Source organism: Hemitrygon akajei, chromosome 3 (assembly GCF_048418815.1).
Source record: "Hemitrygon akajei chromosome 3, sHemAka1.3, whole genome shotgun sequence".
Taxonomy (NCBI): Eukaryota; Metazoa; Chordata; class Chondrichthyes; order Myliobatiformes; family Dasyatidae; genus Hemitrygon; species Hemitrygon akajei.
This window is the reverse complement of record NC_133126.1, coordinates 25034177-25058148: the sequence shown is the minus strand read 5'-3', so window position 1 is coordinate 25058148 and position 23972 is coordinate 25034177. Positions and strand designations below refer to the sequence as shown.

General features: G+C 40.3%; 1 protein-coding gene across 7 annotated transcripts in view; it reads left to right on the top strand.

The window, feature by feature from the left end:
• Positions 1 to 23972, top strand: part of foxn3 (forkhead box N3) — a 364761-nt gene that overhangs the window by 324567 nt on the left and 16222 nt on the right. For 6 of the 7 annotated variants that reach the window (XM_073039366.1, XM_073039365.1, XM_073039368.1 and 3 more), the window contains exon 5: positions 14181 to 14249. The exons of the other annotated variant lie outside the window; for it this stretch is intronic. In XM_073039366.1, the coding sequence (XP_072895467.1) occupies positions 14181 to 14249 (69 nt within the window). The remainder of the gene's footprint in view (positions 1 to 14180; positions 14250 to 23972) is intronic. 7 annotated transcript variants of the gene reach the window in all.

The following is a 23972-nucleotide window of genomic DNA, read 5'->3' as shown; positions in this document are numbered from 1 at the left end:
ATGCATTTTCCAACATTAGTGGATATAGCCCATTCCATCACAGGAAAAGCCCTCCCCAACACTGAGCACATATAAATGACTGCTGCCACAATTGGAGGAACGTACAGGGGGAATGTCAAAGGTAGTTTTTTTTTTACATACAGAGTGCGGTGGGTGCATGGATCACAGGGCTCATATGAAGTATTCAACCCCCTCGGAAGTTTCAGGTTTTATTGTTTTACAACATTGATTCACAGTGGATTTAATTTGGCTTTTTTGACACGGATCAACAGAAAAAGACTCAAAGTAAAACAGATCTCTACAGAGAGATGTAGTTTGATTACTAATATAAAACACAAAACAGTTGATTGTGTAAGTATTCAGTCCCTTTTAATATGACACACCAAATCATCACTGGTGCAGCCAATCAGTTTTAGAAGTCACATAATTAGTTAAATGGAGATCACCTGTGTACACCTGTATCTGGAAGGTCCAATTGTTGGTGAGTCAGTATCCTGGCAAAAATGACACCACGAAAACAAAAAAAAAAACACTCCAAGCAAAGAAAATGTTATTGAAAAACACAAGTCAGGAGGTGGAGACAAGAAAATTTCTAAGTCACTGATTGTCCCTTGGAATACAGTTAAGTCAGTCAAGAAATGGAGAGAATATGGCACAGCTGTAAATCTGTCTCGAGCCGGCTGTCCTGAAAAAGTGGATGACTGTGCAAGAAGGGGACTAATGATGGAGGTCACCAAGAGACCAATGATAACTGTGGAGGAGTTACAAGCTTCAGTGGCTGAGATGGGAGAGACTGCGCGTAGAACTGTTGACTGTGTGTTTCACCAGTTGCAGCTTTATAGGAGAGTGGCAAAGAGAAAGCCGCCATTGAAAAAAACTCACGTGAAGTCTCAGCTGGAGTTTTCCAGAAGGCATGTGGGAGATTCTAAAGTCAGCTAGAAGAAGGTTCTATTATCTAAAGAAACCAAAATTGAGCTTTCTGGCCATCAGACTAAGCACAATGTTTGGCGTAAGCCAAACGCCACACATCATCAAAAACACACCATCCCTACCATGAAGCATGGTGGTGGCTGCTTCTTGCTGTGGGGATGCTTCACTGCAGCAGACCCTGGATACAGGGAAATCTTGGAGGAAAATCTGATGCAGTCTGCAAGAGAACTGTGACTTGGGAGAAGATATGTTTTCCAGCAAGACAATGACCGCAAGCATAAAGCCAAAGTTACAAAGGAATGGGTTTAAAACAACAAAGTTAATGTCCTGGAGTGGCCAAGTCTGAGTTCAGACCTGAATCCAATTGAGAATTTGTGGCTGGACTTGAAGACAGCTGTTCACTCATGACCCCCATGAAATCTGACCAATTCGAGCAGTTTTGTAAAGAATAGGGAAAATTTGCAGTGTCCAAATGTGCAAAACTGACAGAGACCCATCCATACAGACTCAAGGCTGTGATTGCTGCCAATGGTGCATCTAATAAATACTGACTTGAAGAGGGTGAGTAATTATGCAATCAATTATTTTGTGTTTAATAATTGTAATACATTTTGACCAATTTGTAGAAATCAGGTTTCAATTTGACACCATCTATTGATCAGAGTCAAAAAAAGCCAAATTAAAACCACTGAGATTCAATGTTGTAAAATAATAAAACATGAAAACTTCCAAGGGGAGGGAAGGGTAAATACTTTTTATAGGCACTCTACATTAGGGACATTTAGGAGGTTCAGCTACATTTGCTTCATCACTGAACTGTTCCCTCAACCTGTGGACTCACTTCCAAGGACCCTCCATCTCATTTTTGATATTTATTTATTATTATTATTTCACTTTTTTCTTTTTTTTTGTGTTTGGTTAGTTTGTTGTCTTTTGCTTATCCATCCTGTTGAGCGTTCATTGATTCTATTATATTTCTTGTATTTACTGTGAATGTTCGTATGAAAATTAATCTTGGGATTATAGTTGGTGACATATATGTACTTTAGTCATGAATTCACTTCGTACTTTGAAATTCATTTCTACACAAATCCCATTTACTAGCACGTTACTTAACATTCCGTGTATTGGTGATTTAAGTGCTCAACTGCTCTTAAATGTTGTTGAATACCTGCCTTCCTCATCATAGTCAGGCGTTGAATTCCAGGTTCCAGACACTCTGGTTAAAAAGCATTATTTCTCATTTTCCCTATCCCTTGCCTTAAACCTACACCTTCTGGCTTTAGACACCTCTGTTGTGTGGAAAGGTTTCTTATTATGTCTGATCTATGCCCCTCATTACCTCAATTTGGGCACGCCTCGGCCATGTCAGCTCAAAGGAAAGTAAACCCAGCCTATCCAGTCTGTCCTCAAAATTGAAACGCTCCATCCAGGTAACTTCCTGGTGCTTCTCCTCCATAACTTCTCTAGAGTAGTCATGTCCATCCAATGATGTGGTGGCCAGAACTGCACACAGCATTCCACCTGTCACCTCACCGGTTATTGCACAGTTGGATCAGCATCTCACTTGCCATGTATTTTATTCCCCAGCCAATAAAGGCAAGAATCATGTTTGTCTTTTTCAGGTGTCAATGGAATTGTGTACTATTGCCCCCATGTACCTCATGCTCCCTTGACTCTTACATTTCATGTCTGTGCTCGAGCCTTATTCGGCTTCCCAAAATGCACTTCTTCTCATATATCAGGGTTAATTCCATCTGTCATCTCACCATCTGATCAATATCGTCCTGATTATCCCATGCATGTCTCCTGACTGTCGACAACATTATGAATTTTCATTTCACTTGCAAACTTACTCATGTTATTTTAACCCTGTTTCTTTGCAATATGAGGAAGTTCAGTCATTTATTTGAATTACTATTGAGGAACCTAATAGGACAAATGATGCTGTGAAAAACTTTGCTGTGAAGCGTAAAGCTCAGCATCTGTTAATGACAATAACTATGAGTGTGAATCATTGGAGTGCAGGAGAGGTGATGACAGAGGTGTGGCATAGATACTGTGGACAGCCAAAGACTTTTTCCCAGAATGGAATGGGGCTAATACAAGGCAGCATAATTTTAAAGTAGCATTGGAGGAAAGAGGATGTCAGAGAGTGATGGGTACATGGAACACCCTGCCAGGGGTGATGCTATAGGCAGTTACATTAGGGACATTTAAGAAACTCTTAGATACGCACATGGATGATAGAAAAATGGGGGCTATGGAGGAGGGAAGGATTAGATTGATTTTAGAGTTGGTTAAAAGGTTGGCACAACGTCGTGGGCCAAAGGGCCTGTACTGTGTTGTTCTATGTTGAAAATCTATCTGAACCATATTCTCCAGTTGATTTTAGGTGAAGAATTGTGGCTTATGTGGTGACATTTAACTCCAACATATAAGTTGCACCTCACGATTAGTTGTTGCTGCCAGCAAGTGTGGACAAGATGGGGAAGGAAACATAGAAATTCCTTGAGGAAAGAAAACACATTTATAAAAATAACCGAATACAACAGAGGGTGGAATTCTTAGAGAAAACAGAAAAGAGAGGGGGTAAGATCAGGCAGAGTAAAGCAGAAACAAAATTATATCTACTTAATAATGGAAAAGGCCATATCCCATAGAAAGTAAATTAACTGAATCTGAGAGAAATCAATCAGCTACCCCTTTTGTGAAATATTGTTGTCTTTTCAACCTATCCCTTCTATTACCATGTGGTGCTAGCTTTAAATGGGACAAAACCACCTTAGTGCTGGATACTTCAGTATATATCAAGGAAGTAGAGTTAACATGCCCTCATCCTTTATTTTGGATGCTTCTGATGATTATTAATTGGCCAATAACAGGTGCTCCCTTGTAACAGAGAGCTGGCCTCTCTTCAAATGATAGTTACTTTACTAAGATATTGCCCCATCTAGTGGTGTTGATGAGGATTAGTTTCTCATCCTGTTAGCTAGACAATTTGAAGAGATATCGTGGATTTTTGGCAGCTTACTAATAGTTTGGTCTCAAGTAATAATAACCACTCTTCATTCAGCAGTGCTTTCTTTGTCCTGCATAGTTGCAATATGTGATTTCTAAATACTTGCAGGCTTAGAGGAATAAACTGTCATGCACTTGTGTCTAAGTACTTCGCCATTAAAATATCCCAAGTATTCAATACACAATTTGGACTTCAGTGTATCGCAAGGGTTGTCTATACTCTGCATTTGAAAATAATATACCAATTACAAAAGTGTGTGATCACTTTGTCCGATATCCTTTTCTGCTCCAAACTTGCATAGTACCACTGTGCATGAACAAAGAAACCATTGCTGGATGAAAGAGTGGTTATTATTTGAATCCAAACACAAAGCAGAATTGATAACACATAGAGCAATGATAAATGAACATCGCTCTTTCAAATAGATGGTTTTCAGTTTGGACAGTTTTAGCTTCTGAAGAAAAATGCTCATTAGTGGTCTAGTCATTAGTTCAATGTGGGAATGATCATTTATTTAAATTGGCCAAGGGTCAGAATTTAAGTAAAGTGGCGTCAGGATGGCAGCGGTGATGGTGCAGTTCATTTGTTCTGAGCCACCACGGTCAGCTGTGCTGTCATCCGGCGTCACTGCACCCTAAGTAGTTTTGCTCGAGGGCAGCTGGGATGGTCTATCAAGGCAGATGTTCCATTCAGTTCGTTCACTGGTGGTCAGAAGCTTGTTTACTGTTGCTATGGCAGCCTCTGTTGTCATGGCAACACTGCTACTGCTGCCGCCGCTTAGTGGGTGACATTGAATATAGTTATAAAAAGATATTTTTTTCCCTTGCCTGAATGTGCCATCTGCTTCAGATTATTTGTCAACTGACAGAACCGCGTATGTAAGGACTTGCATTGTCTCTATAATGGACTTCAACATGATTCTAGCTCGAACATAAAATTAACAGGTGTTGATACAGAATTTGTTGTTCAGATTAATTTCCTTTTTCTTGGTGCGGTCTGAATGCTGACATTATCACTGCTGCTTTCAATGAAAATTCCCATCGGCGCTGATGGATGAATAATAAGAGCATGTGTGCATTTACAGGACTTGCAAGCAAAGTCATTCATACAATAGTGGGGGTTGGGCATGGCAAACTCAACCCACTAGTCACATTTATTTTTTTAGATCTTATCTGAGCTGTGAAATGCATGACAATACTAATTAGCACTGACGGGCCAACTCTGTGCAAAACTGGAATACAATATTTTAGGCAGAAGAAAGGGAGAAACTCTCAATAATAAGGTCATAAATCAATAAGAACCAGAAGCAGGTTTATTATCACTGACATATCAAGGATCAACTCTATTCACTATATACATTTGTATGTCCTGGGAATTTGCTGTGGTGTGTTGGCACTACATCAACAAAAAACAGCATTCAACAATTAGAAAGAATAAAGAGTTACATAAAATAAAGTTAGAAGTACAGATATGGAAAAAATGTGCATAAATACATAATTATCAACATGTATTTACATTGTATTAGGGAATGTGCTGATATTTATGTCATGAAATTTGTTGCCAGCAAGAAAATGAATCTCAAGGTAGTATATGGTGGCATCTCCAGTATGAACTTGGATCATAAATTTTCTTTGAACTTCGAATTAGTATCAGAATCAGGTTTATTATCACTGATATATGTCATGAAATTTGTTCTATGGCAACAGTACAGTGCAAGGCACAAAAGTAATTATAATAAGTTAGAATAAAATAAATAAATAGTGCAAAAGACAAACCGTATTCATGGGTTCATGCACTGTTCAGAAATTTAATGGTGGAGGGGAAGAAGCTGTTTGTAAAACATTGAGTGTGGGTCTTGAAACTCCTCTATCTCCTCCCTGATGGTAATAATGAGAAGAGGGAGAATAACCTAGGATAGCAAGTGTATTTCTAAAGAAAAATTTGACAGGCCATTTTGTAGACAAAAATTATGAAATTATACATAAGTTCAGGTGACATTAATATTAATTGATTACATGTGGAGTTCTGAGGGGCAGTCCTGGATACTTAGTTACATGAAGGATGTTGGTGCCATGGAAAATATGATAGTACGAATAAGAGACAGCAGGAAGCTTCCAAAACACTTTGACATCCAAAGAGATTGGAAAAAATAATTCTGGAAAAATTTTGTCATGGTTTCACATGTGTCATGGAGTGGATGTAGAGTAGGTTCACAAGAATGATCTCAGGAGTGAAAGGGTTAATGTATGAAGAGTTTTTGGTGTATTTGGATCTGTACATGCTGGAGTTTAGAAGAATGAGGGGAGATCTTATTGAAACCTATTGTATATTGAAAGGCCTTGATAGAATGCATGTGGAGAGGATGTTTCCAATAGTGGGGGAGTCTGGGTCCAAAGGGCACAGCTTCAGAATAGAAGGATATCCCTTTAGAACAGAAATGGGGAGGAATTTATTTAGCCTGAGGGTGGTGAATGGATGGAATTCATTGCCACAGATTCATTGGCTGTGGAGGACAAGTCATTAGCTATATTTAAAGCAGCGTTTGATAGGTTAACTGGCCTGCACAACTTCTGAAGTTCAGTCAGGGTAATAGATGAAGCTTCACATTTAGCTGCCATGTTTAAAGGACCTATGTACCATTGATTATAAATCACTGAAAAGTAACCTGCAAATGATATGATAACCTTTATTAAAAGAGTTTTAAATTCAGGAACAAAAATTTCCTAAAGCATTTAGGCAGAATTTTTTTTTAGAAAACTGCAAATCTGAATATAATAAAGTAGTAAAGGCAGGATATGCTCGGTGGATCGACCACCATCAGTGGGCAGAGAAGAAAGGTTACTGTTTCAGGTCAAACTTTTGAGGAAAGATTAATTCTTTCCACAGATACTGTCTAACCTGCTGAGTACTTCTGTCATATTTTGTTTTTATTTTGCAATTATATTGGGCCATGGTGAGACTGTACTTGGACATTGTATACAAGTTTTTCATCTTCCTTATATAGAGGGAGTGTAGTGAAGATTCACCAGACTTATTTCTGACACAGTGTGTTTGTCATGTGAAGATAAGTTGAGTGGAGCATTGCAGCACAGTGCAGATCCTTTGACTCAACAATGTTGTGCCAATCTGTATAAACATACTTCATGATCCCTTCCCTTCCACACAGCCCTCTATTTTTCATTCATCCACGTACATAACTAAGAGTTTCTTAAATGTCCCTAATGTATCTACCTCTACCACCACCCCTTAGTCCACGCACTCACCACTCTCTATGTAAAAACACCTATCTCTGATATCCCCTCTATAATTTCCTCCAAACACCTTTAAACTATGTCTCTTCGTATTTGCCATTTCCGTCTTGGAAAGAAGCCTCTGGCAGTCCACTTAATCTATGCTTCATATCACCTTATCAAGTCCTCCTTCACTTCTAACAGAAAAGACCTATCTCGCTCAACCTCTCCTCATAAGATTTGCTCCTAATCTAGGCAGCATCCTGGTAAACCTCCCATGCCCTCTCATTAGAGGGCTGTAAAGACTTGGTCATTGATTGCTTTCAAAACAGAGATCTGTAGATTTCTGGATGTTATGGGAATAAAGGGGCATGGGGAGAAGGTGGGAAAAGTCAAGGTTGAAGATCCACCATGATCTAATTGAATGAAGAAGGAAGTTCATGGGTTTAAACAGTAAATTTTTGTCTTCTTTCGATTTTTATTTCACATGTTTTAATGACCATGTTAGTTGCCATTTGAGGAAGAGTTATAAAACTGATTCCTAAATTCAAACTGCTTGTAACCTTCTAAGTGCCAAAGAATACGGGCATTTTATGTATTAAAACATAATTTGAATATATAACTTAGCCTTTGGAGATAAGGTACCTTTCTGGTAAATTGAGGCTGCACTTCCTCCAAGGTCAGTATTTTGTTAGATCCTCAATTCTGATGCCCTTAATGAATAGATCCACGTGAACTGTCAGATTGCTATCAGTGCCTACTGACTCTACTCCTGCTTGAGTTACTGCCTTCAAGGGAAAACTGTCAAGTTATATTAATGGTTTAAATTTCAATGTCAGGGATATCATAAAGAAATTTACAAATGAAAGGGGAATTGGTGTTTTAGATGGTGATGAGGAAGAAAGCCACAGGCTACAAAAAGATCCAAATGATCTAGCTATTGGGCAGAAAAGTTGCAAGTTGAATTTAATTCATAGAATTGTGAGAAAATGCAATTTGGGTGATGCAACAGTTAAGGAGAATTTATAATAAATTGCAGCCCATCAGTTGGTGCTGAGAAACAAGGGAAATTTGAAGTGTTTGCCCACAGATTCTTAAAAGTAGCTGAAGGGATTTTAAAAAAAGATACACGCATAAAATGCTGGAGGACCTCAGCAGGCCAGGCAGCATCTATGGAAAAAAGTATAGTTGATGACGTTCCAATCTGAGACCCTTCGGCAGAACTGTTGAAGGGTCTTGGCCCAAAATATCGACTGCATCTGGATGGCTTTTAAATGTTGCTAATGTATCTTCCCCAACGACTATTTCTGACAACTCATTTCAAATAAGCACCACCCTTTGAGTGAAGAAGCTGCCCATGGTGTCATATCCTTCTTAAACCTCCCGTCTATGATCTTAAGCCTATTCCTTCTTGGTTTTAACATGCCCCTCTTCTATTAAGGAGATGTGAATGCGGAGGTTATGCTCAAACAGGACACAATACTGTTTGGGTCACATCTTCATGTACAGTTTGGGGCACCGTATCAGCAGAGGGATGGGGCTGCACTGTTGAAGATGCGGTGGAGATGGGCAGTATTGTTGCCCAGACTGGAAAATTGCAACTATGGGGATTAGTGGATAAACTAGTGTTGCTTCTATGAAATAGAGGGTTACTTGAATATAAAAGATCATATTTAAATAATGTATATAAAATATTGGGATGGCGCCAGAGCATAGCGGTTAGCACAACTGCTTTACTAAGCCAGCAATAAACTGATCAGGGTTCAATTTCTGCCACTTCCTGTAAGGAGTTTGTATATTCTCTCCATGATGTCGCGTGTGTCCTCTGGGTGCCCATTTCTCCCACATTCCAAAGATGTACAAGTTTTGGGCATGTTATGTTGGCACCAGAAGTGTGGCAATACTTGTGGGATGCTCCCAGCACAGCACAAGCAATGATGCAAAAGATGCATTTCACATTGTGTTTCGATGTACATGTAATGCACAAAGCTATTTTTTAAACATTCCATAACCCTCCATTTTTCTTACCTCCATGTACCTACCTTAGTCTCTTAAATGTTCTTATTGTAAGAATAAGAAATAATAATAATAATAAATAATAAAAAATAATAATAAACAAGCTCTCCTCTACTGTCACTCTGAGCACCGGTGCCCCACAAGGCTGTGTACTCAGCCCCCTGCTGTACTCACTGTACACCCATGATTGTGTAGCCAAGTTTCCATCGAACTCAATATATAAGTTTGCTGATGACACCACAGTTGTAGGCTGTATCTTGGGTAATGATGAGTCTGAGTACAGAGAGGAAATAAAGAACCTGGTGGCATGGTGAGAAGACAATAACCTATCCCTCAACGTCAGCAAGACGACACGCTGTCGGAGCAGTGCTGCCAGGATAATCAAGGACAAGACCCACCCAGCCAACACACTTTTTGTCCCACTTCCCTCAGGGAGAAGGTTCAGGAGCATGAAGATTCATACGGCCAGATTTCGGAAGAGCTTCTTTCCAACTGTGATAAGACTGCTGAATGGATCCTGACCCGGATCTGGGCCGTACCTTCCAAATATCTGGACCTGACTTGCACTACCATACTTTCACTTTTTGATTTTCTAATTATGATTTATAATTTAAATTTTTATTATATTTACTTTGATTTGTACTTCAGGGAGCGCAAAGCGCAGAAACAAATATCACTGTGATGATTGTATGCTCTAGTATCAATTGTGTGGTGACAATAAAGTAAGTAAAGTATCAGCCTCTACCACCATCACCCCCAGCAGTGTGTACCAGGTACCTAGCACCCACTGTGTAAAAAAAAAACCAACTCATAGATATCACTCGTAAATTTCCTGTGCTCACCTTAAAGCCGGATAAAACTAAGAGCTGCCTAAAGAAGGTAAACAGGACCCATTTTGTAGGCAGAGGGTATGAATTCAAAGGAATTAGTAGAATGATTAGAAGGTTTCCGCTGGTACCTGTAAGGAGTTTGTATGTTCTCCCTGTGACCACATGGATTTCCTCTGAGTGCTCTGGTTTCCTCCCACAGTCCAAAGACCTACCAGTTGGTAGGTTAATTGGTCATTATAAATTGTCCCATGATTGGGCTAGTGTTAAATCGGGCATTGCTGGGAGGTGCGGCTCAAAAGGATGCTGTGTCTCAACAAACAAATAAGGAAAGCATCAGCTGGAAGCTGCAGGATTCCAGAACTCCCAGTGTGAAAGTGGCTGAGAAAAAAACCTTCATCACATTTAAAACAAGGCTTCTGACTGACAATACTTTAGACCAAGTGCTGAAAGGTGGAACTGGGCTACAATGCTGCCCTTCCACCTGCACTGATATAATGGGGATAACAGCCTGCAATTGCAGGAAAATGAATTGTCACCTACTGCCATTAGAGGAGAAGGTGTCTTTGTTCATGCTGAAGTAAAGTATTATGTTTCTGGCCATGATGTAAAAATACACATCTTCCCAAAGTAGCAGTTTCACCTCAGATTCTGTGGTCACCCCAGGATCATTCTTGTCAACCTTTTCTGGATCCTCTCCAATGCAAATGCATCTTTATTTAGATAAGGGGCCCAAAACAGCTGACATGCTCCAAATGTGGCCTGACCAGTGCCTTACAAAGCCTCAGCATTACATTCTTGCTTTTCTATTCTAGTCTTCTTGAACTGAATACTAACATTGTATTTGCATTGCATTTCCTTACTTCTGACTGAACCTGCATGTTAACCTTTAGGGAATCCTGCACAAGGACTCCCAATTTGATGTTTGAGTTTGCTTCCCATTTGGAAAATAATCTGCAACTTTATTCCTTCTGCTAAAGTGCATGACCATACACTTCTCCGCACTACATTCCATCTGGTATTTCTTTGCCAATCTTCCACAGACTCCATACTTCCTCAACACCATCTGCCCCTCCACCTATTGTTGCATCGTCCGCAAACCAGGCCATAAATCCATCAATTCCGTCATCCAAATCATTGGCAAAGGAGGTGAAAAGAAGCAGGCCCAACACAGACTCCTGTGGAACCCCACTGGTCATTGGCAACCAACATTTTATTCCCTCTCTTTGCCTCTAGCCAGTCAGCCAATCCTCCATATTAGTCATCGAAACATACAGTGAAAAAGATCATTTTTGCATCAACGATCAACCTAGTCCAAGGATTGTGATGAGGGCAGACTACGGGTATCACCATGCTTCTAGCACCAATATAGCATGCCCACAACTTAATAGTCCTAACCCGTACATCTTTGGAATGTGCAAGGAAACCAGAGCGCCCGGAGGAAACCCACGTGGTCATCCAAAGAGAATGTACAAACTCCTAACGGACAGTGGCAAGATTCAAACACCAATCAGTGATCGTTGGCATTGCAAAGAGATTGCACTAACCACTATGCTACCATGATGCCCTGATTTGTCAGTGAAGTGATGATGAAATGAAAGGAGTTCCTCCTGTTCTACTCACTCAAGTGCCTCATCAAACACTTCCTATTGCCCTGTGACAGAGACCATAGATCTAACACTAGCCTCAGAACCCCCAGAGGAAGAGTAGCCATGAGTAATCTTTGACCCCAAGAAACTGCCTAAGAAGAAGAAAGATGGAGCTTTGCTCTGGCTTTTGGCTGTGATAATCAATCAGAGCCCTATCTGCCCCTAGGGGTGTGTTTAAAGCATTCCCAGAACAGTGCAATGATGGCCAATTGCACTGAGCAATATTCATCTCACTACAATATCTCTTTATCAGATTATATATACTTATTATCTCACTGCTGTTTATGGCACCTTAGAGTATGAAATTGGCTGCTATGTTTCTTAAGGTCCAAGGGTTATTCTAAACAAAATGTACTTCATTTATTGTGGAACTCAATGGGCATCCTGAGGTTATAGAATGCTGTGCAAATTGTGACTGAGATGCAGCTAAGACCGGCAAAATTATGAAAAGGGATTCCTGATGATGCTAAAAGGGAATACTTCTTCCCCACTTCCCTCTACAACCCCCCCCCCATCATCCCCTTCCTCTTCCTTCTCCCTCTCCCTCCATCCCCACCCCTCCATCTTACCTTATCTTCTCAAGATGCATTTTGCAACCTCTGGAATGAATATTAAATTCTCCAGCATTGGGAGAACTGCATTAATCATTTCCCATTATCATTTTCTTATATTGAACAGTACAGCACAGTATAGACCTTTCTGTCTATGATGATGTGCCAGCTTTTTAAGCTACTCTGAGATAAATCTGACCCTTCCCTCCTCCATAGCCCTCCATTTTTCTGTCACCCATATGCCTATCTAATACAGTAGTCTTTTCAATGTCCCTAATGTATCTGCCTCTCCCTGCACCCCTGGCCTCACATTCAATGCACCCACCACTCTGTGTGTGTAAAAAAAAAAGCTTCTTGCTCTGTGGTTTTAAAATTCCATGCCAGCAATCGGAACTGGTGCTCATTATCACCTGATCTGCATTGACCCGTTTCCATACAGTCTTGCCTTGCATCTTACTCCTCTCTCAGTTCTGCTTTGAAGACTGGAACGCCTCCCCGCCCATCCCACTCTCCCCGCAGTTCTGAGGAAGGGTTGCTGATCCAAAACATTAATAGGTTTCTCTGTCCACAGACACTGCTTACGTTTTTAACGTTCTTGTTCCATTTGCTGTTTCGTTGGTCATCCAGCCCTGTCTGACAGCAGCACTTTGAAGAGTGCTGTAATTAACCCTGTCCTATCCTGCTCTTTCCTAACAAGCAGTCTGATTTTTCATTTTCAAGTATTTGTTTTCCTTTTTTAAACATTGGTTTTGAATGCAGTCCCTCAACTTACTAGACAGTGCATTTCAGATCATAATAATTCACCATGTTTAAACTTACTATATATAACGTGGTAGCTCAGTAGCGTAGCATAATACTATTACAATGCTAGTGACCCAGGTTCAATTCAGCTGCTGTCTGTAAGGAATTTGTACATTCTCTCCATGACCACGTAGGTTTCCTTCAGTACTCCGGTTTCATCCCACAGTCCAAAGCCATATGGGTTAGTAGGTTAATTGGTCACATGGGTGTATTTGGGTGGTGCAGGATCATTGGGCTGGAAGTGCCTGTTACTGTATTGTATCTCTAAATAAATAACTTAAAACAAATCCTCTGATTCTTTTGTAACAGAGGAACTCATCAAGTCAGGCAGCATCTATAAAGAGGAATAAACAGTAGACATTTCAACCAGGGACTTTATCTTCAGGATTTCACCACAGCCTTCCGTTACCACTGTCTGAATTCTTTGGATTTTCAGCTGTGCAGCAGTGGAAACATTTTGCTCTTTATTCACTACATAAAAGACTCGAACCACTCTATTACAATGGTCTTTAATCATCCTAGTTCTTGAAACTCCAGTCTGTCCATACAGCTGGTGATGTATCTGAAAATTGAGATCTGAAAAATCAAATTGCAGATACTGATGAAAATTTTCCTTTCAGAGATATTTACTCAGATCTCTGAGAAATAATAAATAACAGTCCTCTCAACCTATTTAAATTTAAAAGTTAGCTAGCAATATTTGCAAAGGCTTAGCTGAAGAATCACTGCAACTTGTGTCATGGATGAGGAGTGCAAAGATCTCTCTGTATTATTGGATCTGCTGTTTTCCCCAGAGACAGGCGGAGAGATTTTAGTGTTTTGTCTGTTCTGGCAGTGGTTCTACATGAACGCTACAGCTAATGCTTTGTTGCATGTCAATAATCCTATTATTTGAGAACCTGTGAGGGAAGACAAATTTGGCTGGCCTGACAAAGCATTAGTCATGCATTGATGCTTTTTTGTGCCTTCTAAATATTTAATATGCTTGTAATATTTTCATTAACAACATCGGATGGAAAAAATATCTCAGGTCCTGTTTACTGGCTGTAACATGTAAGGATGGGGTCATTCTTGCAGAATTATGTTCAGTTCCTCTTCCACCGGCCCAGCAGCATTTGTCAAGAATAAATGTAGCTCTTTTCTTCTCATTTCAGATTCTGATATTGATGCAGCTGCTGCCATGATGCTGCTGAATTCTTCCCCTGAGGTGAAGGGAGCTGAATGTGAGTACACTGTACGGACTGCACAGCAATGAAGTTTTGAATCGCAGTGCAGCCTCCTCAGATATCGTTCCGTTGTCATGCAAGCCTTCTGAATTCATTCTATTTATTTGCCTTTTCTTTTCCTTCCCTGGATTTTTGTCACATTCATGCGATCCATGGTTGGAAAGTGGACCAACTTGTGGATTTCTCTGCAGGTGGTTTGAATATTAACCTGCTAGATTCACCATCTTGTCTTCCCACAAATTAATCTACTAGGGCTTCATAATTCACAAAATCCAGGTTAGGGTTCTTGAAGTTAAGAAGTACCATATGAAGTACTGGGTATTCTCTACTTCTAAACAGAAGGATTTTTATTATTAAATATACTTATTTAACCAAGCTTCATTTTTATTTTCCTTTTGGTTTCAACCGTGATATTTGTTGACTTATTAAAGATTAACTTTATTTGTCACATGAATATCGAAGCATACAGTGAACTGGGTCCTTTGTGTCAACATCCAGCACAGTCTGTGGATGTGTTGGATCAGGCTTCAAGTGCCGCTATGCTTCTGGCGCCAACATAGTAGCACGCCCTCCACTTACTAACCCTAACCAGTATGTCTTTGGGAATCTGGGGAGTGATTTCTGGAGTTGTAAATCGTTGCACTTAACACTATGCTACCGGGCTACCCAACAATTCTTTGTCTGCTAATTTGCATTTATCTGAAGTAGACCAATCACTCAATGGGCTCGAAGTTGTAGCCAATAGTTGAGACAGTGTAATTTGCAGTTATCTTCGGATTCATTTAAATAATTAAATCACATTGAAACTACTGCATTATTAATTTAGAAATAATTCTTATCATTTGTTCTGTGTAATCAAAATTTGAGATGTTGTCTCTTTTGGAGCGTGAGCCAGTTTTATTGAAGGTTTTTTTGCTGTAGAAGGAAGTGGTAGTAATGCAATCACTCGAGTCGAGTATAACGTTCTCCTCAGTTGTCTATTGGTGTCCTCAAGTGGCTGCAGAGGCCAACCCAGGATCCACGTATTTTGGTGTAGTGTGGCCAAGAGTAAGTGGTGGCTCTCGTTAGTGGTCGTGTCTTTTGGTTATTCGGTCTCTTCTATTGGAGCTGCCGCTTGTTCTCTCCAGCAGAGTGGAGGTTGTTCTCATGTAACGCAGATTTCTCCCAGGTATATCTATTGAAGTTTGGAAGTTGACATGGAAAATAAAGGAGCAGTAAGCCATCGAATGCTTCATGCTGTGTCTTATCTAACAGAGAGAAAGGGAAAGGTTGTACTTCGCTCTACAATAAAATTCCAAAAATCTGTTTGTTATATAACTGTTCGGAAATGCTGATGATTGGACCCTGGCTCACTGGGTGCTGGGTCCTGCCCCCCCCCACCCACCCCTTAAATGAATCAAGGCCCCAGTTCACGTGCTCCTTGATCTGGCCAAGTTCAGTTTCCTGTGCTTCCTGGAAGCTCCCTCTTTCCAGAGCTCACATGAAACTCATTTGGTTTCTTCTCCACACTCCCCTGAAGCTTCACAGGACCTTGTTTCCAGTACTCCCTTGGAGCATACTGGGTTCCAGGGAAAACATGTTGTGCTACTATGTAACATCTTTAAAAAAGTGAATTAGAAGTGATTTGAAATATTGTTATGAATAACAGCTATAATCCAGGAAATTCTGATTATCCAGCACTATCAAAGTCCCAGACATCCAAATTAACAATCTTAAAATCAATGGACCATAAGTCAGAGGAGAAGAATTGAGCCATTTGGCCCATCACACCAGCTTCACTATTCAATCATGGCTGATTCTTTTCCCCTCTCAACCCCACTCCCTTGTCCTCTCCATGATAAGGCCATTGTAAAATTCACTGGAAAGTTAGCCTTAACTACTTTATTGCAAATGGTGGAAAGGGTGAGCAGCTTCAAGTTACTTGGTGTCCACATCTCTGAAGATCTCTCCTGGACCCAAAATATTGATGCAATTACTATATTTCATTAAGAGTTTGAGGAGGCTTGGTATGTTACCAAAGGCACTTGCAGATTTCTACAGGTGTACCATGGAGAGCATTTTAACTGTTTACATCACCATCTGGATAGGGAAAAGCTGCAGAAAGTTGTAAACTCAGCCAGCTCCATCATGGACACTAGCCTCCCCAACACTGAGGACGCCTTCAAAAGGAAATGCTTCAAAAAGGTGACATCCATCATTAAGGACCCCCAATAACCCAGGACATGCCCTCTTCTCATTACTACCTTCAAGGAGGAGGTACAGGAGCCTGAAGATACACACTTGACATTTCAGGAACAGCTTCTTCTCCTCCACCATCAGATTTCTGAATGGACAATGAGGCCATCGATAGTTTCTTTTGTTCTTTCTTTTAGCACTACTTATTTAATTTATTGTTTATAAATACTTATTGTAATGAATCTAGTATTTTATTATTCTGTATTGCAATGTATTGCTGCCGCAAAACAACGAATTTCATAATATATGCCAGTGATAATAAACCTGTTTCTGATTGTGATTTTGACGACTTGAATTTTGCAGTTACAGTCCATTTTAGAAAATGGTTCTTTAACAATACAACTGAAAAACTTAATAAATCCACCTTTACCCATGTTAGAAATTTAGACTGCAGATAGCAATTGTATCTCTTGATTTCATTGTATCCATTTAGATATGCATCCAAATAGATGCAATGATATTTTCCCATAATCTTATTACTTACGATCATATGGTAGCATGTCTATATACCCTGTGTTACTCCTGTATGAGAAATATTTGCTTGAAATCCATCAACATGTAAAGTAATACTGGAAATTTGTTTTCTATTCTTTTGTCTGTTGCCTACATAATAAATACTGGTATTCAAGCACCTTGTGGACATGACTCCCTACTCCCCTCCATAGATGCTGCCCGACTTACTGATTTCCTCCAGCATTTTCTGTGTATCACTCTGGATTTCCAACACCTACAGAATCTCTTGTGTTCATATGTACCACAGGTACATAAATCAGGTGTTTGTAAGCTGGGGAAGAGCTGTGAGAAGAATGTTTGTGAGGTTTGACGATAATGGGAACTCATTACATTTTTTCCATCCAACTAAAGAGTGGTGAAACAATTTTAGATTCAATGTCCTAAATTACAATATCAATGACTATAACATGATCATGCCTTTGGTATTTCTGGCAGGCCATACCATTGATGTTAATGGTTGTTCAAATCTGCATGTGTGTCTCAGACGGCATTGCCGACAGTGAACATTGACTCCAATCATATCGATAATGGATGTTGTTGGTTTCCATTGGGCCGTTGTTTATGAATGCTGCTGCTTTTGGTCTGGTTCTCATGTCCTTCCCCACCACAAGGAATCTGAACATAAACTGCTCTTAGTATTGCAGCATTGTAGAACTGAAAATATTGGAGATTTTAACGTGAAATATTGTCAGCCATTCATTGTAATATGCAAATGAGGTCAACAAACTGATGAAAATTGCTAAATGTACTCTCAGTTTTGCATCTGAGCACCATGTCATCAAAATGCAAAAATGCAGGTCTGCTGATTAATGTGACACTTGCATGGTGTAGTATTTTCCAGACAAAACCCTTAGTCTTAGGAAACAGGACAGGAAGGGGGGAGAAGCCAGCATAAGAAGTAAGGGAAGGGGAAGGATTGCAACTTATCACCTGCCAGTTTGTACTCCTTCCCTTTCCCCTTCTCATTCTGCTTTCTGTTTCCTTCCTTTCCAGTCTTGATGAGACATCGACTGTTTATTCCTTTCCATTGATGCTGCCTGAGTTCCTCCAGCATTTTGTTGCTCCTTACAGAGGGTGATTGATTGCTCCAGATCATACCAAGCATCAGTGACTGTGTGACTGACAGAAGCTGGATAGATCTTGGGGGGTGGCAAACATATTGATGTAAAAATTCATTGGAATGCGTAATTAGGAAATGATGATTTATTTTGCTAACATGTTGATTTTTACTGTATTGTGTTCAAGAGTCGCGAGGTGATGTTGCAGTTCTATAAAACTCTGGTTAGACCATACTTTTAAAGATTAGCTTTATTTGTCACAGTGTTGATCAAAGCAGACAGTGAAAAGCATTGCTTGCAACGGGGATATGGTGGAGGCAGCTTGCAAGTGTCACCACGTTTGTAGCACCAACGTAGCTTGCACACAACTTACTAACTCCCTCATTCGTATGTCTTTAAAATGTGGGAGGAGACCAGAGTATCCATAGGAAACTCACGCAGTCACGGGGAGAACGTACAAACTTCTTACAGCAGCAGGAACTGAAGCTGGATCTTACTGCTGGAGCGGTGTAAAGCATTGTGCTAACCATTACACTTACTATGCCGTCCTTCGAGTATTGTGTTCAGTTCTGGGCGCCTCATTACAGAAGGGATGTGGAAGCTTTTCAGGGAGGGTGCAGAGAAGATTTACCAGAATGCTGCTTGGATTAGAGAACATGTCTTATTAGGACAGGCTGAGCAAGTTGCTGTTTTTCTCTGTGGAGTGAAGGAAAATGAGCGGTGTCTTGATAGAGGTGTATAAGATGATATCGGGCATAGATAAAGTGGACAACCAGAGACAGGGCAGAATTAGCTACTACTAGGGGGCATGGCCTTGAGGTAAAGTATTTGGGGAATGCCAGATGTGGGTTTTTAACACAGCTTGGTAGGTGTGTGGAATGCCCTGCCAAAGCTGGTGGTAGAGGCAGATATGTTTGAGACATTTAAGAGACTCAGAGGTAGACGTGTGGATGATAGAAAAATGGAGGGCTGTACAAGTGGAAATTATTAGACTCATCTATGAGTAGGTTAAAATATTGGCACAAAATCATGGGCAAGGGGCCTGTACTATTCTGTTCTTTGTTCTATATTTGAATGGGAGATGTTTATTTTACCTATGAAGTAATGTTTCATAAAAGTATTTACTTCTTTATGAAACTATTTGCATCCAGAATATAACTGATTAAAGTACATTGTGCTAGGATAAATGTAACATCACTAACTTCTGGAATGTTGATAAAAGATTGCTGATGCAGGTACTTGTCTTGCATCCAGGGTTTCATCAGCATTACAAACATCCAGCACAATGCTGTCGGTTAATTGTACTGAAAAGGAGGAGATTGTATTTCATTCTTTATTTGTGCCAAATATTTCACTCCAGTTAACAGTAGGCACTATTTCAAATTCAGCTTTATGATCATTAGTTTTTAGCTTTGAAAGATATGTACTTTAATAAATGATCAAGTCATAATGGCACATAGTAACTGATTTTGAATCTGCCACAACACTATATTCTTGATCCATTAGGAGTATATTATACTTTATGGTGTACGACAGTGGTTAAATTACCATATGAGAACAGACTAACAATCCAGACACCCGAATTCAAATCTCGTTAAATCAGAATCATGTTTATTATCACTGATATACGTCGTGAAATATGTTGTTTTGTGGAAGCTGTACAGTGCAATATATAAAAAATACTCTTAAGTTACAATAAGAAATATAATAAATACCGGTAAATAGTGCAAAAAGAGAGTGAAGTAGTGTTTGTGGACCGTTCAGAAATCTCATGGTAGGGGGAAAAGCTGTTCTAAAACACTGAGTGTGTGCATTCATGCCTCTGTACCTCATCCCTAATTAGGGCAAGTGTTGTTAATGATGGTCCTTCATAATGTCATTGTAGAATTTAAATTCAGTTAATAATCTGGAATAAATACCAACTAGTCTGAGCAATGTTGAGTGGTGAAAAGTAATTGATTGTTGTTTAAACCCCCTGGTTCAGGATTTTCTTTGCGAGAACATTCTTAGCCAGCCTGATCCATATGTTACTCCCAACCCACCCTATGTGGTTGACTCTTAATTGGGACAGGAATGGTATCAAGCTGATGTCAAAGGTCAAGGACATCATGGAAAGAGTGTGTCTGAGACTTTGACAAACTTCTGTCAATGCACAATGAGGAGTCCTCATTGCAATCCAATGCAATCCTCATTGATTGCATTACAACTTGGTATGGAATTACTAATGCCTAAGAACCAAAAAGCCTACAAGAAGTGGTGGATACAGCCTAGGTATCACAGGAAAAGCACTTTGCACCTTTGAGCACAAGAAGCACTGCCACAAGAAAGCAGCATCCATCATCAAGGATCCCTGCTATCCAGGCCATGCCCTCTTCTCGCTGCTGCCTTCAGGAAGGAGCCTTAGTTCCCACACCAGCAGGTTCAGGAACAGTTATTATTCTGAAACCATCAGGCTCCTGAACCAACATGGATAACTTCACTCACATCGGCATTGAGCTGATCACTGAACACAACCTCTGGACTCATTGTCAATACTCTACAACTCGTGCTCGGTATTATTTATTTATAGTTTGTGTTCTTTCAAACATTGGTTGCCTTCAAGAAAATGAATTTCAGGGTAGTATATGGTGACGCATTGGTACTTTGGTACTTTGAACTTTTTAACTTTGAGACCCAACCACCTTCCATTCACCATTAAGTCAGAACTGGAGATAATCAATTCTTTATGCAATACATCAACAAGTGAGGCCAATAGATCCAGAAATCCTCAGTCAATCTCCCTGCAAAACAGTTCCAGGCAGAGGTGGGTCATCTCGTATGCCTGTACCTCCACTGTGTCATTGGGCAGTGCATTAAATTCCCTCACTTCTCCCTGCATGATGATATGATCTGCAGCATCTCTGATGTAAGTTTTACCTAACTCGAGGTCCAAGTCAAGTTTATTGTTGTGTGCGCAGGTACAGTGAAGTACAGACATCATGAAAACTTGTACCACAGGCACACAGGTTCAGAACGACACATAGAACATAAATTGCACACAGACTGTGCATAAATTGCATAAGATAGTGAGGGGAAAAAGATTGCAGCACAAGACATTGGTGCAAAAACACAATCAGAGACAGGGGCATGGTAGTGCAAGAGGTAGTGTGTGATGTTATGTTGCTGAGGCCGGGTTAGGTTAAGATTATGCAAGGTGGTTCAAGAATCTGTTGGAAAGTACCTAATCCTGAACCAGGTGACGGCCCCTATTTATTTGGGGATTTCTGGCTTAGAGATTAGCAGGAAAATAAAAAAGAGTTTTAATTAATTTTATTTCTCAAAATACTTCAAAGTCGAGTTTATTGTCGTATGACAAGTGCATTGAATATCAGAGACATTTACAAGATTCTAAATAACAGTCGTAGATTAGAGATTGGAGAGGTTAGCTTTATTTGTCACGTGTACATCAAAACATACAGTGAAATGCAATATTTGCATCAAGTCAAGTCAGCAAGGGTTATGCTGGGGCAGCCTACAAGTGTTGCCATGTTTTTGACGTCACTTGCTGTTTCACCCCCATTTCTGTCTCCTGCCAAAGGCTGCAGGGACCAAATGGGAGCAGGACTTTAGTAAACTCTCTTAAATCTACTCCTTACTGAGAACTCGTGTTGCCTGATTCCTAATTTTGAAGGGTCAGCGCAGTTGCAGCACACACAAAATGTTGGAGGAATGCAGTGGGTCAAGCAGAATCTATGGAGAGGAAAAAAGGTCAATGTGCCAGGCCGAGACACTTCATCAGGACTGGAAAGGAAGGGAGAGGAAGCCAGAATAAGAAGGTGGGGGAAAACAAGGAGTACAAGCTGGCAGGTGATGGGGTGGAGGGTGGGGAAGGTAGGTGGGTGGGTATTGAAGTGAGGAGCTGGGAGGTGATAGGTGGAAAAGGTGAAGATGAAGGGATCTGATAAAGGAGAGTGGAATGTGGGAGAAAGGGAAGGAGGGTGGGTACGTGAGGGAAGTGACAGGCAGGTGAGAAGAGAAAAGGTAAGAGGGGAATCAGAATGGGGAACAGAAGAAGAGAGAAGGGGGAGTTCAAAGTAAAATGCACCATCAGAATACATACATAACACCACATATAACCCTGAAATTCTTTTTCTGCGGGCATACTTAGCAAATCTAGAACAGGAACTGTAAACTGTAAACAAACTGTGCAAATGCAGATACAAATAAATAGCAATAAATAATGAGCATGAAATAACAATATAACAGAGCCCTTAAAAGAGTGTAGTGGACTTCCGGTAAGATGGCGATTGTTTAGCTGCTCCGAACTTTTGTTCCGTTACTGTCGCTACCTTTGCACTAAATGTCTCCATTTTTTAAACCTTAGTTAGGAATTATTTCGGTATCTCTTACTTGCCTGTGAATATATCTAACTTACAATGTCTAGCAAGAGTTCTAAATCCAGGAGAAAAGAAGCTATGACCCCGTCGGACGAGACTCTGGTTGCGCTTGGAAAGCTCCGAGACGAAATCTTAAAGGAATTTAAAACCGCTGGGGACTTCCGCAAGAGTTCTAAATCCAGGAGAAAAGAAGCTATGACCCCGTTGGACGAGACTCTGGTCGCGCTTGGAAAGCTCCGAGACGAAATCTTAAAGGAATTTAAAACCGCTTTCAAACAGTTAGAAGACAAACTGGATCGGATCAGCGATAAAGTGGACAAACATGCTGAACACTTATCTCGCATCGATTCGACTTCCGAAGATTTAGAAAGTCGTGTTCGATACTTGGAGACTCTCTGTTCCAGCTTAGAGGAAAAATCTAACAAACTTCTTTCCAAAATGGTGGATCTCGAAAATCGCAGCAGACGCTGTAACATCAGAATTCTGGGATTACCAGAGGCGACTGAAAAGGGATCAACCGTGAAGTTTTTCGCCGAGTTTCTCTGTGAGATATTCGGGAAAGATTTGCTTCCGAAGCCGCCCGAGCTCGAACGGGCACACAGAGTTTACATTCCCCCCGGAATTCTGGGCTCCCGCCGGCGACCAGTAATCTTGTGTTTCCATCAATACCAGGTAAAACACAGTCTGATTGTAGAGGCGCGTCGCAGGGGGCCGCTTCCTTTCAAGGATACAACCATTTGCTTTGTGTGAAGATTTTGCACCCCAGACCTTAAAGATGCGCGCTGAGTTTAAAGGCGCAATGAAAGTGCTTTTTGATCGTGGTTTCAAACCTTCCCTTCGTAACCCTGCTGATCTACGAATCAAGCTTAATACCGGGAAATATAAGTGGTTCAAATCAGCGAAGGAAGCTGAAGCGTTTGTGGCAAGTCTTCCGGCTATCCAGTCATCTTCGGAATCTGATCGGACCTCATAAAATGGTGGATAAGTACTCCTCGTAGTAAAATTACTTTCTCTGGACTTGGAATTCACTTGAATCACTCAGACATTATTCATTGAAACTTTAAGGGCTGTTGACAATCTCTCCCGGGATTTGGTGTGTGTGTAATCTATTTTTATTCTTGTATAACTTTACCTACAGAGTTCTGCAACTAATTCTAACTTGTTTTGGAGGTTCGAAGTCTTTAGTGAAGGCCTCCCTGTTTGTCGGTTCACAGTTCAACTGCTGATTTATTTTTCCTTTGTTTTAAATATTTATTTATTTTATCTTTTTCTTTTCTTCACCCCTTTTTTCTAATCTCTGAATTTTTTTCTCCCTTCTCTGTAAATGGTTGATAAACACTCGTCTTGAATTTATAATTTTCCCCTTCCTCTTCTTTTTTTCTTTTTCCTTCTTACCTTTTTTTTTCCCTTTCTCTTACTTTATTCTTCTATAATTTTTCGCAGGTAGGTTAGTTTTGGTTTTCTTCCGATTTTCTCTGTATTAAGTTGTATATTTCTGCAGAAGGTGTTCTAATCTGTAGTTATGTTTTCTTGTGCAT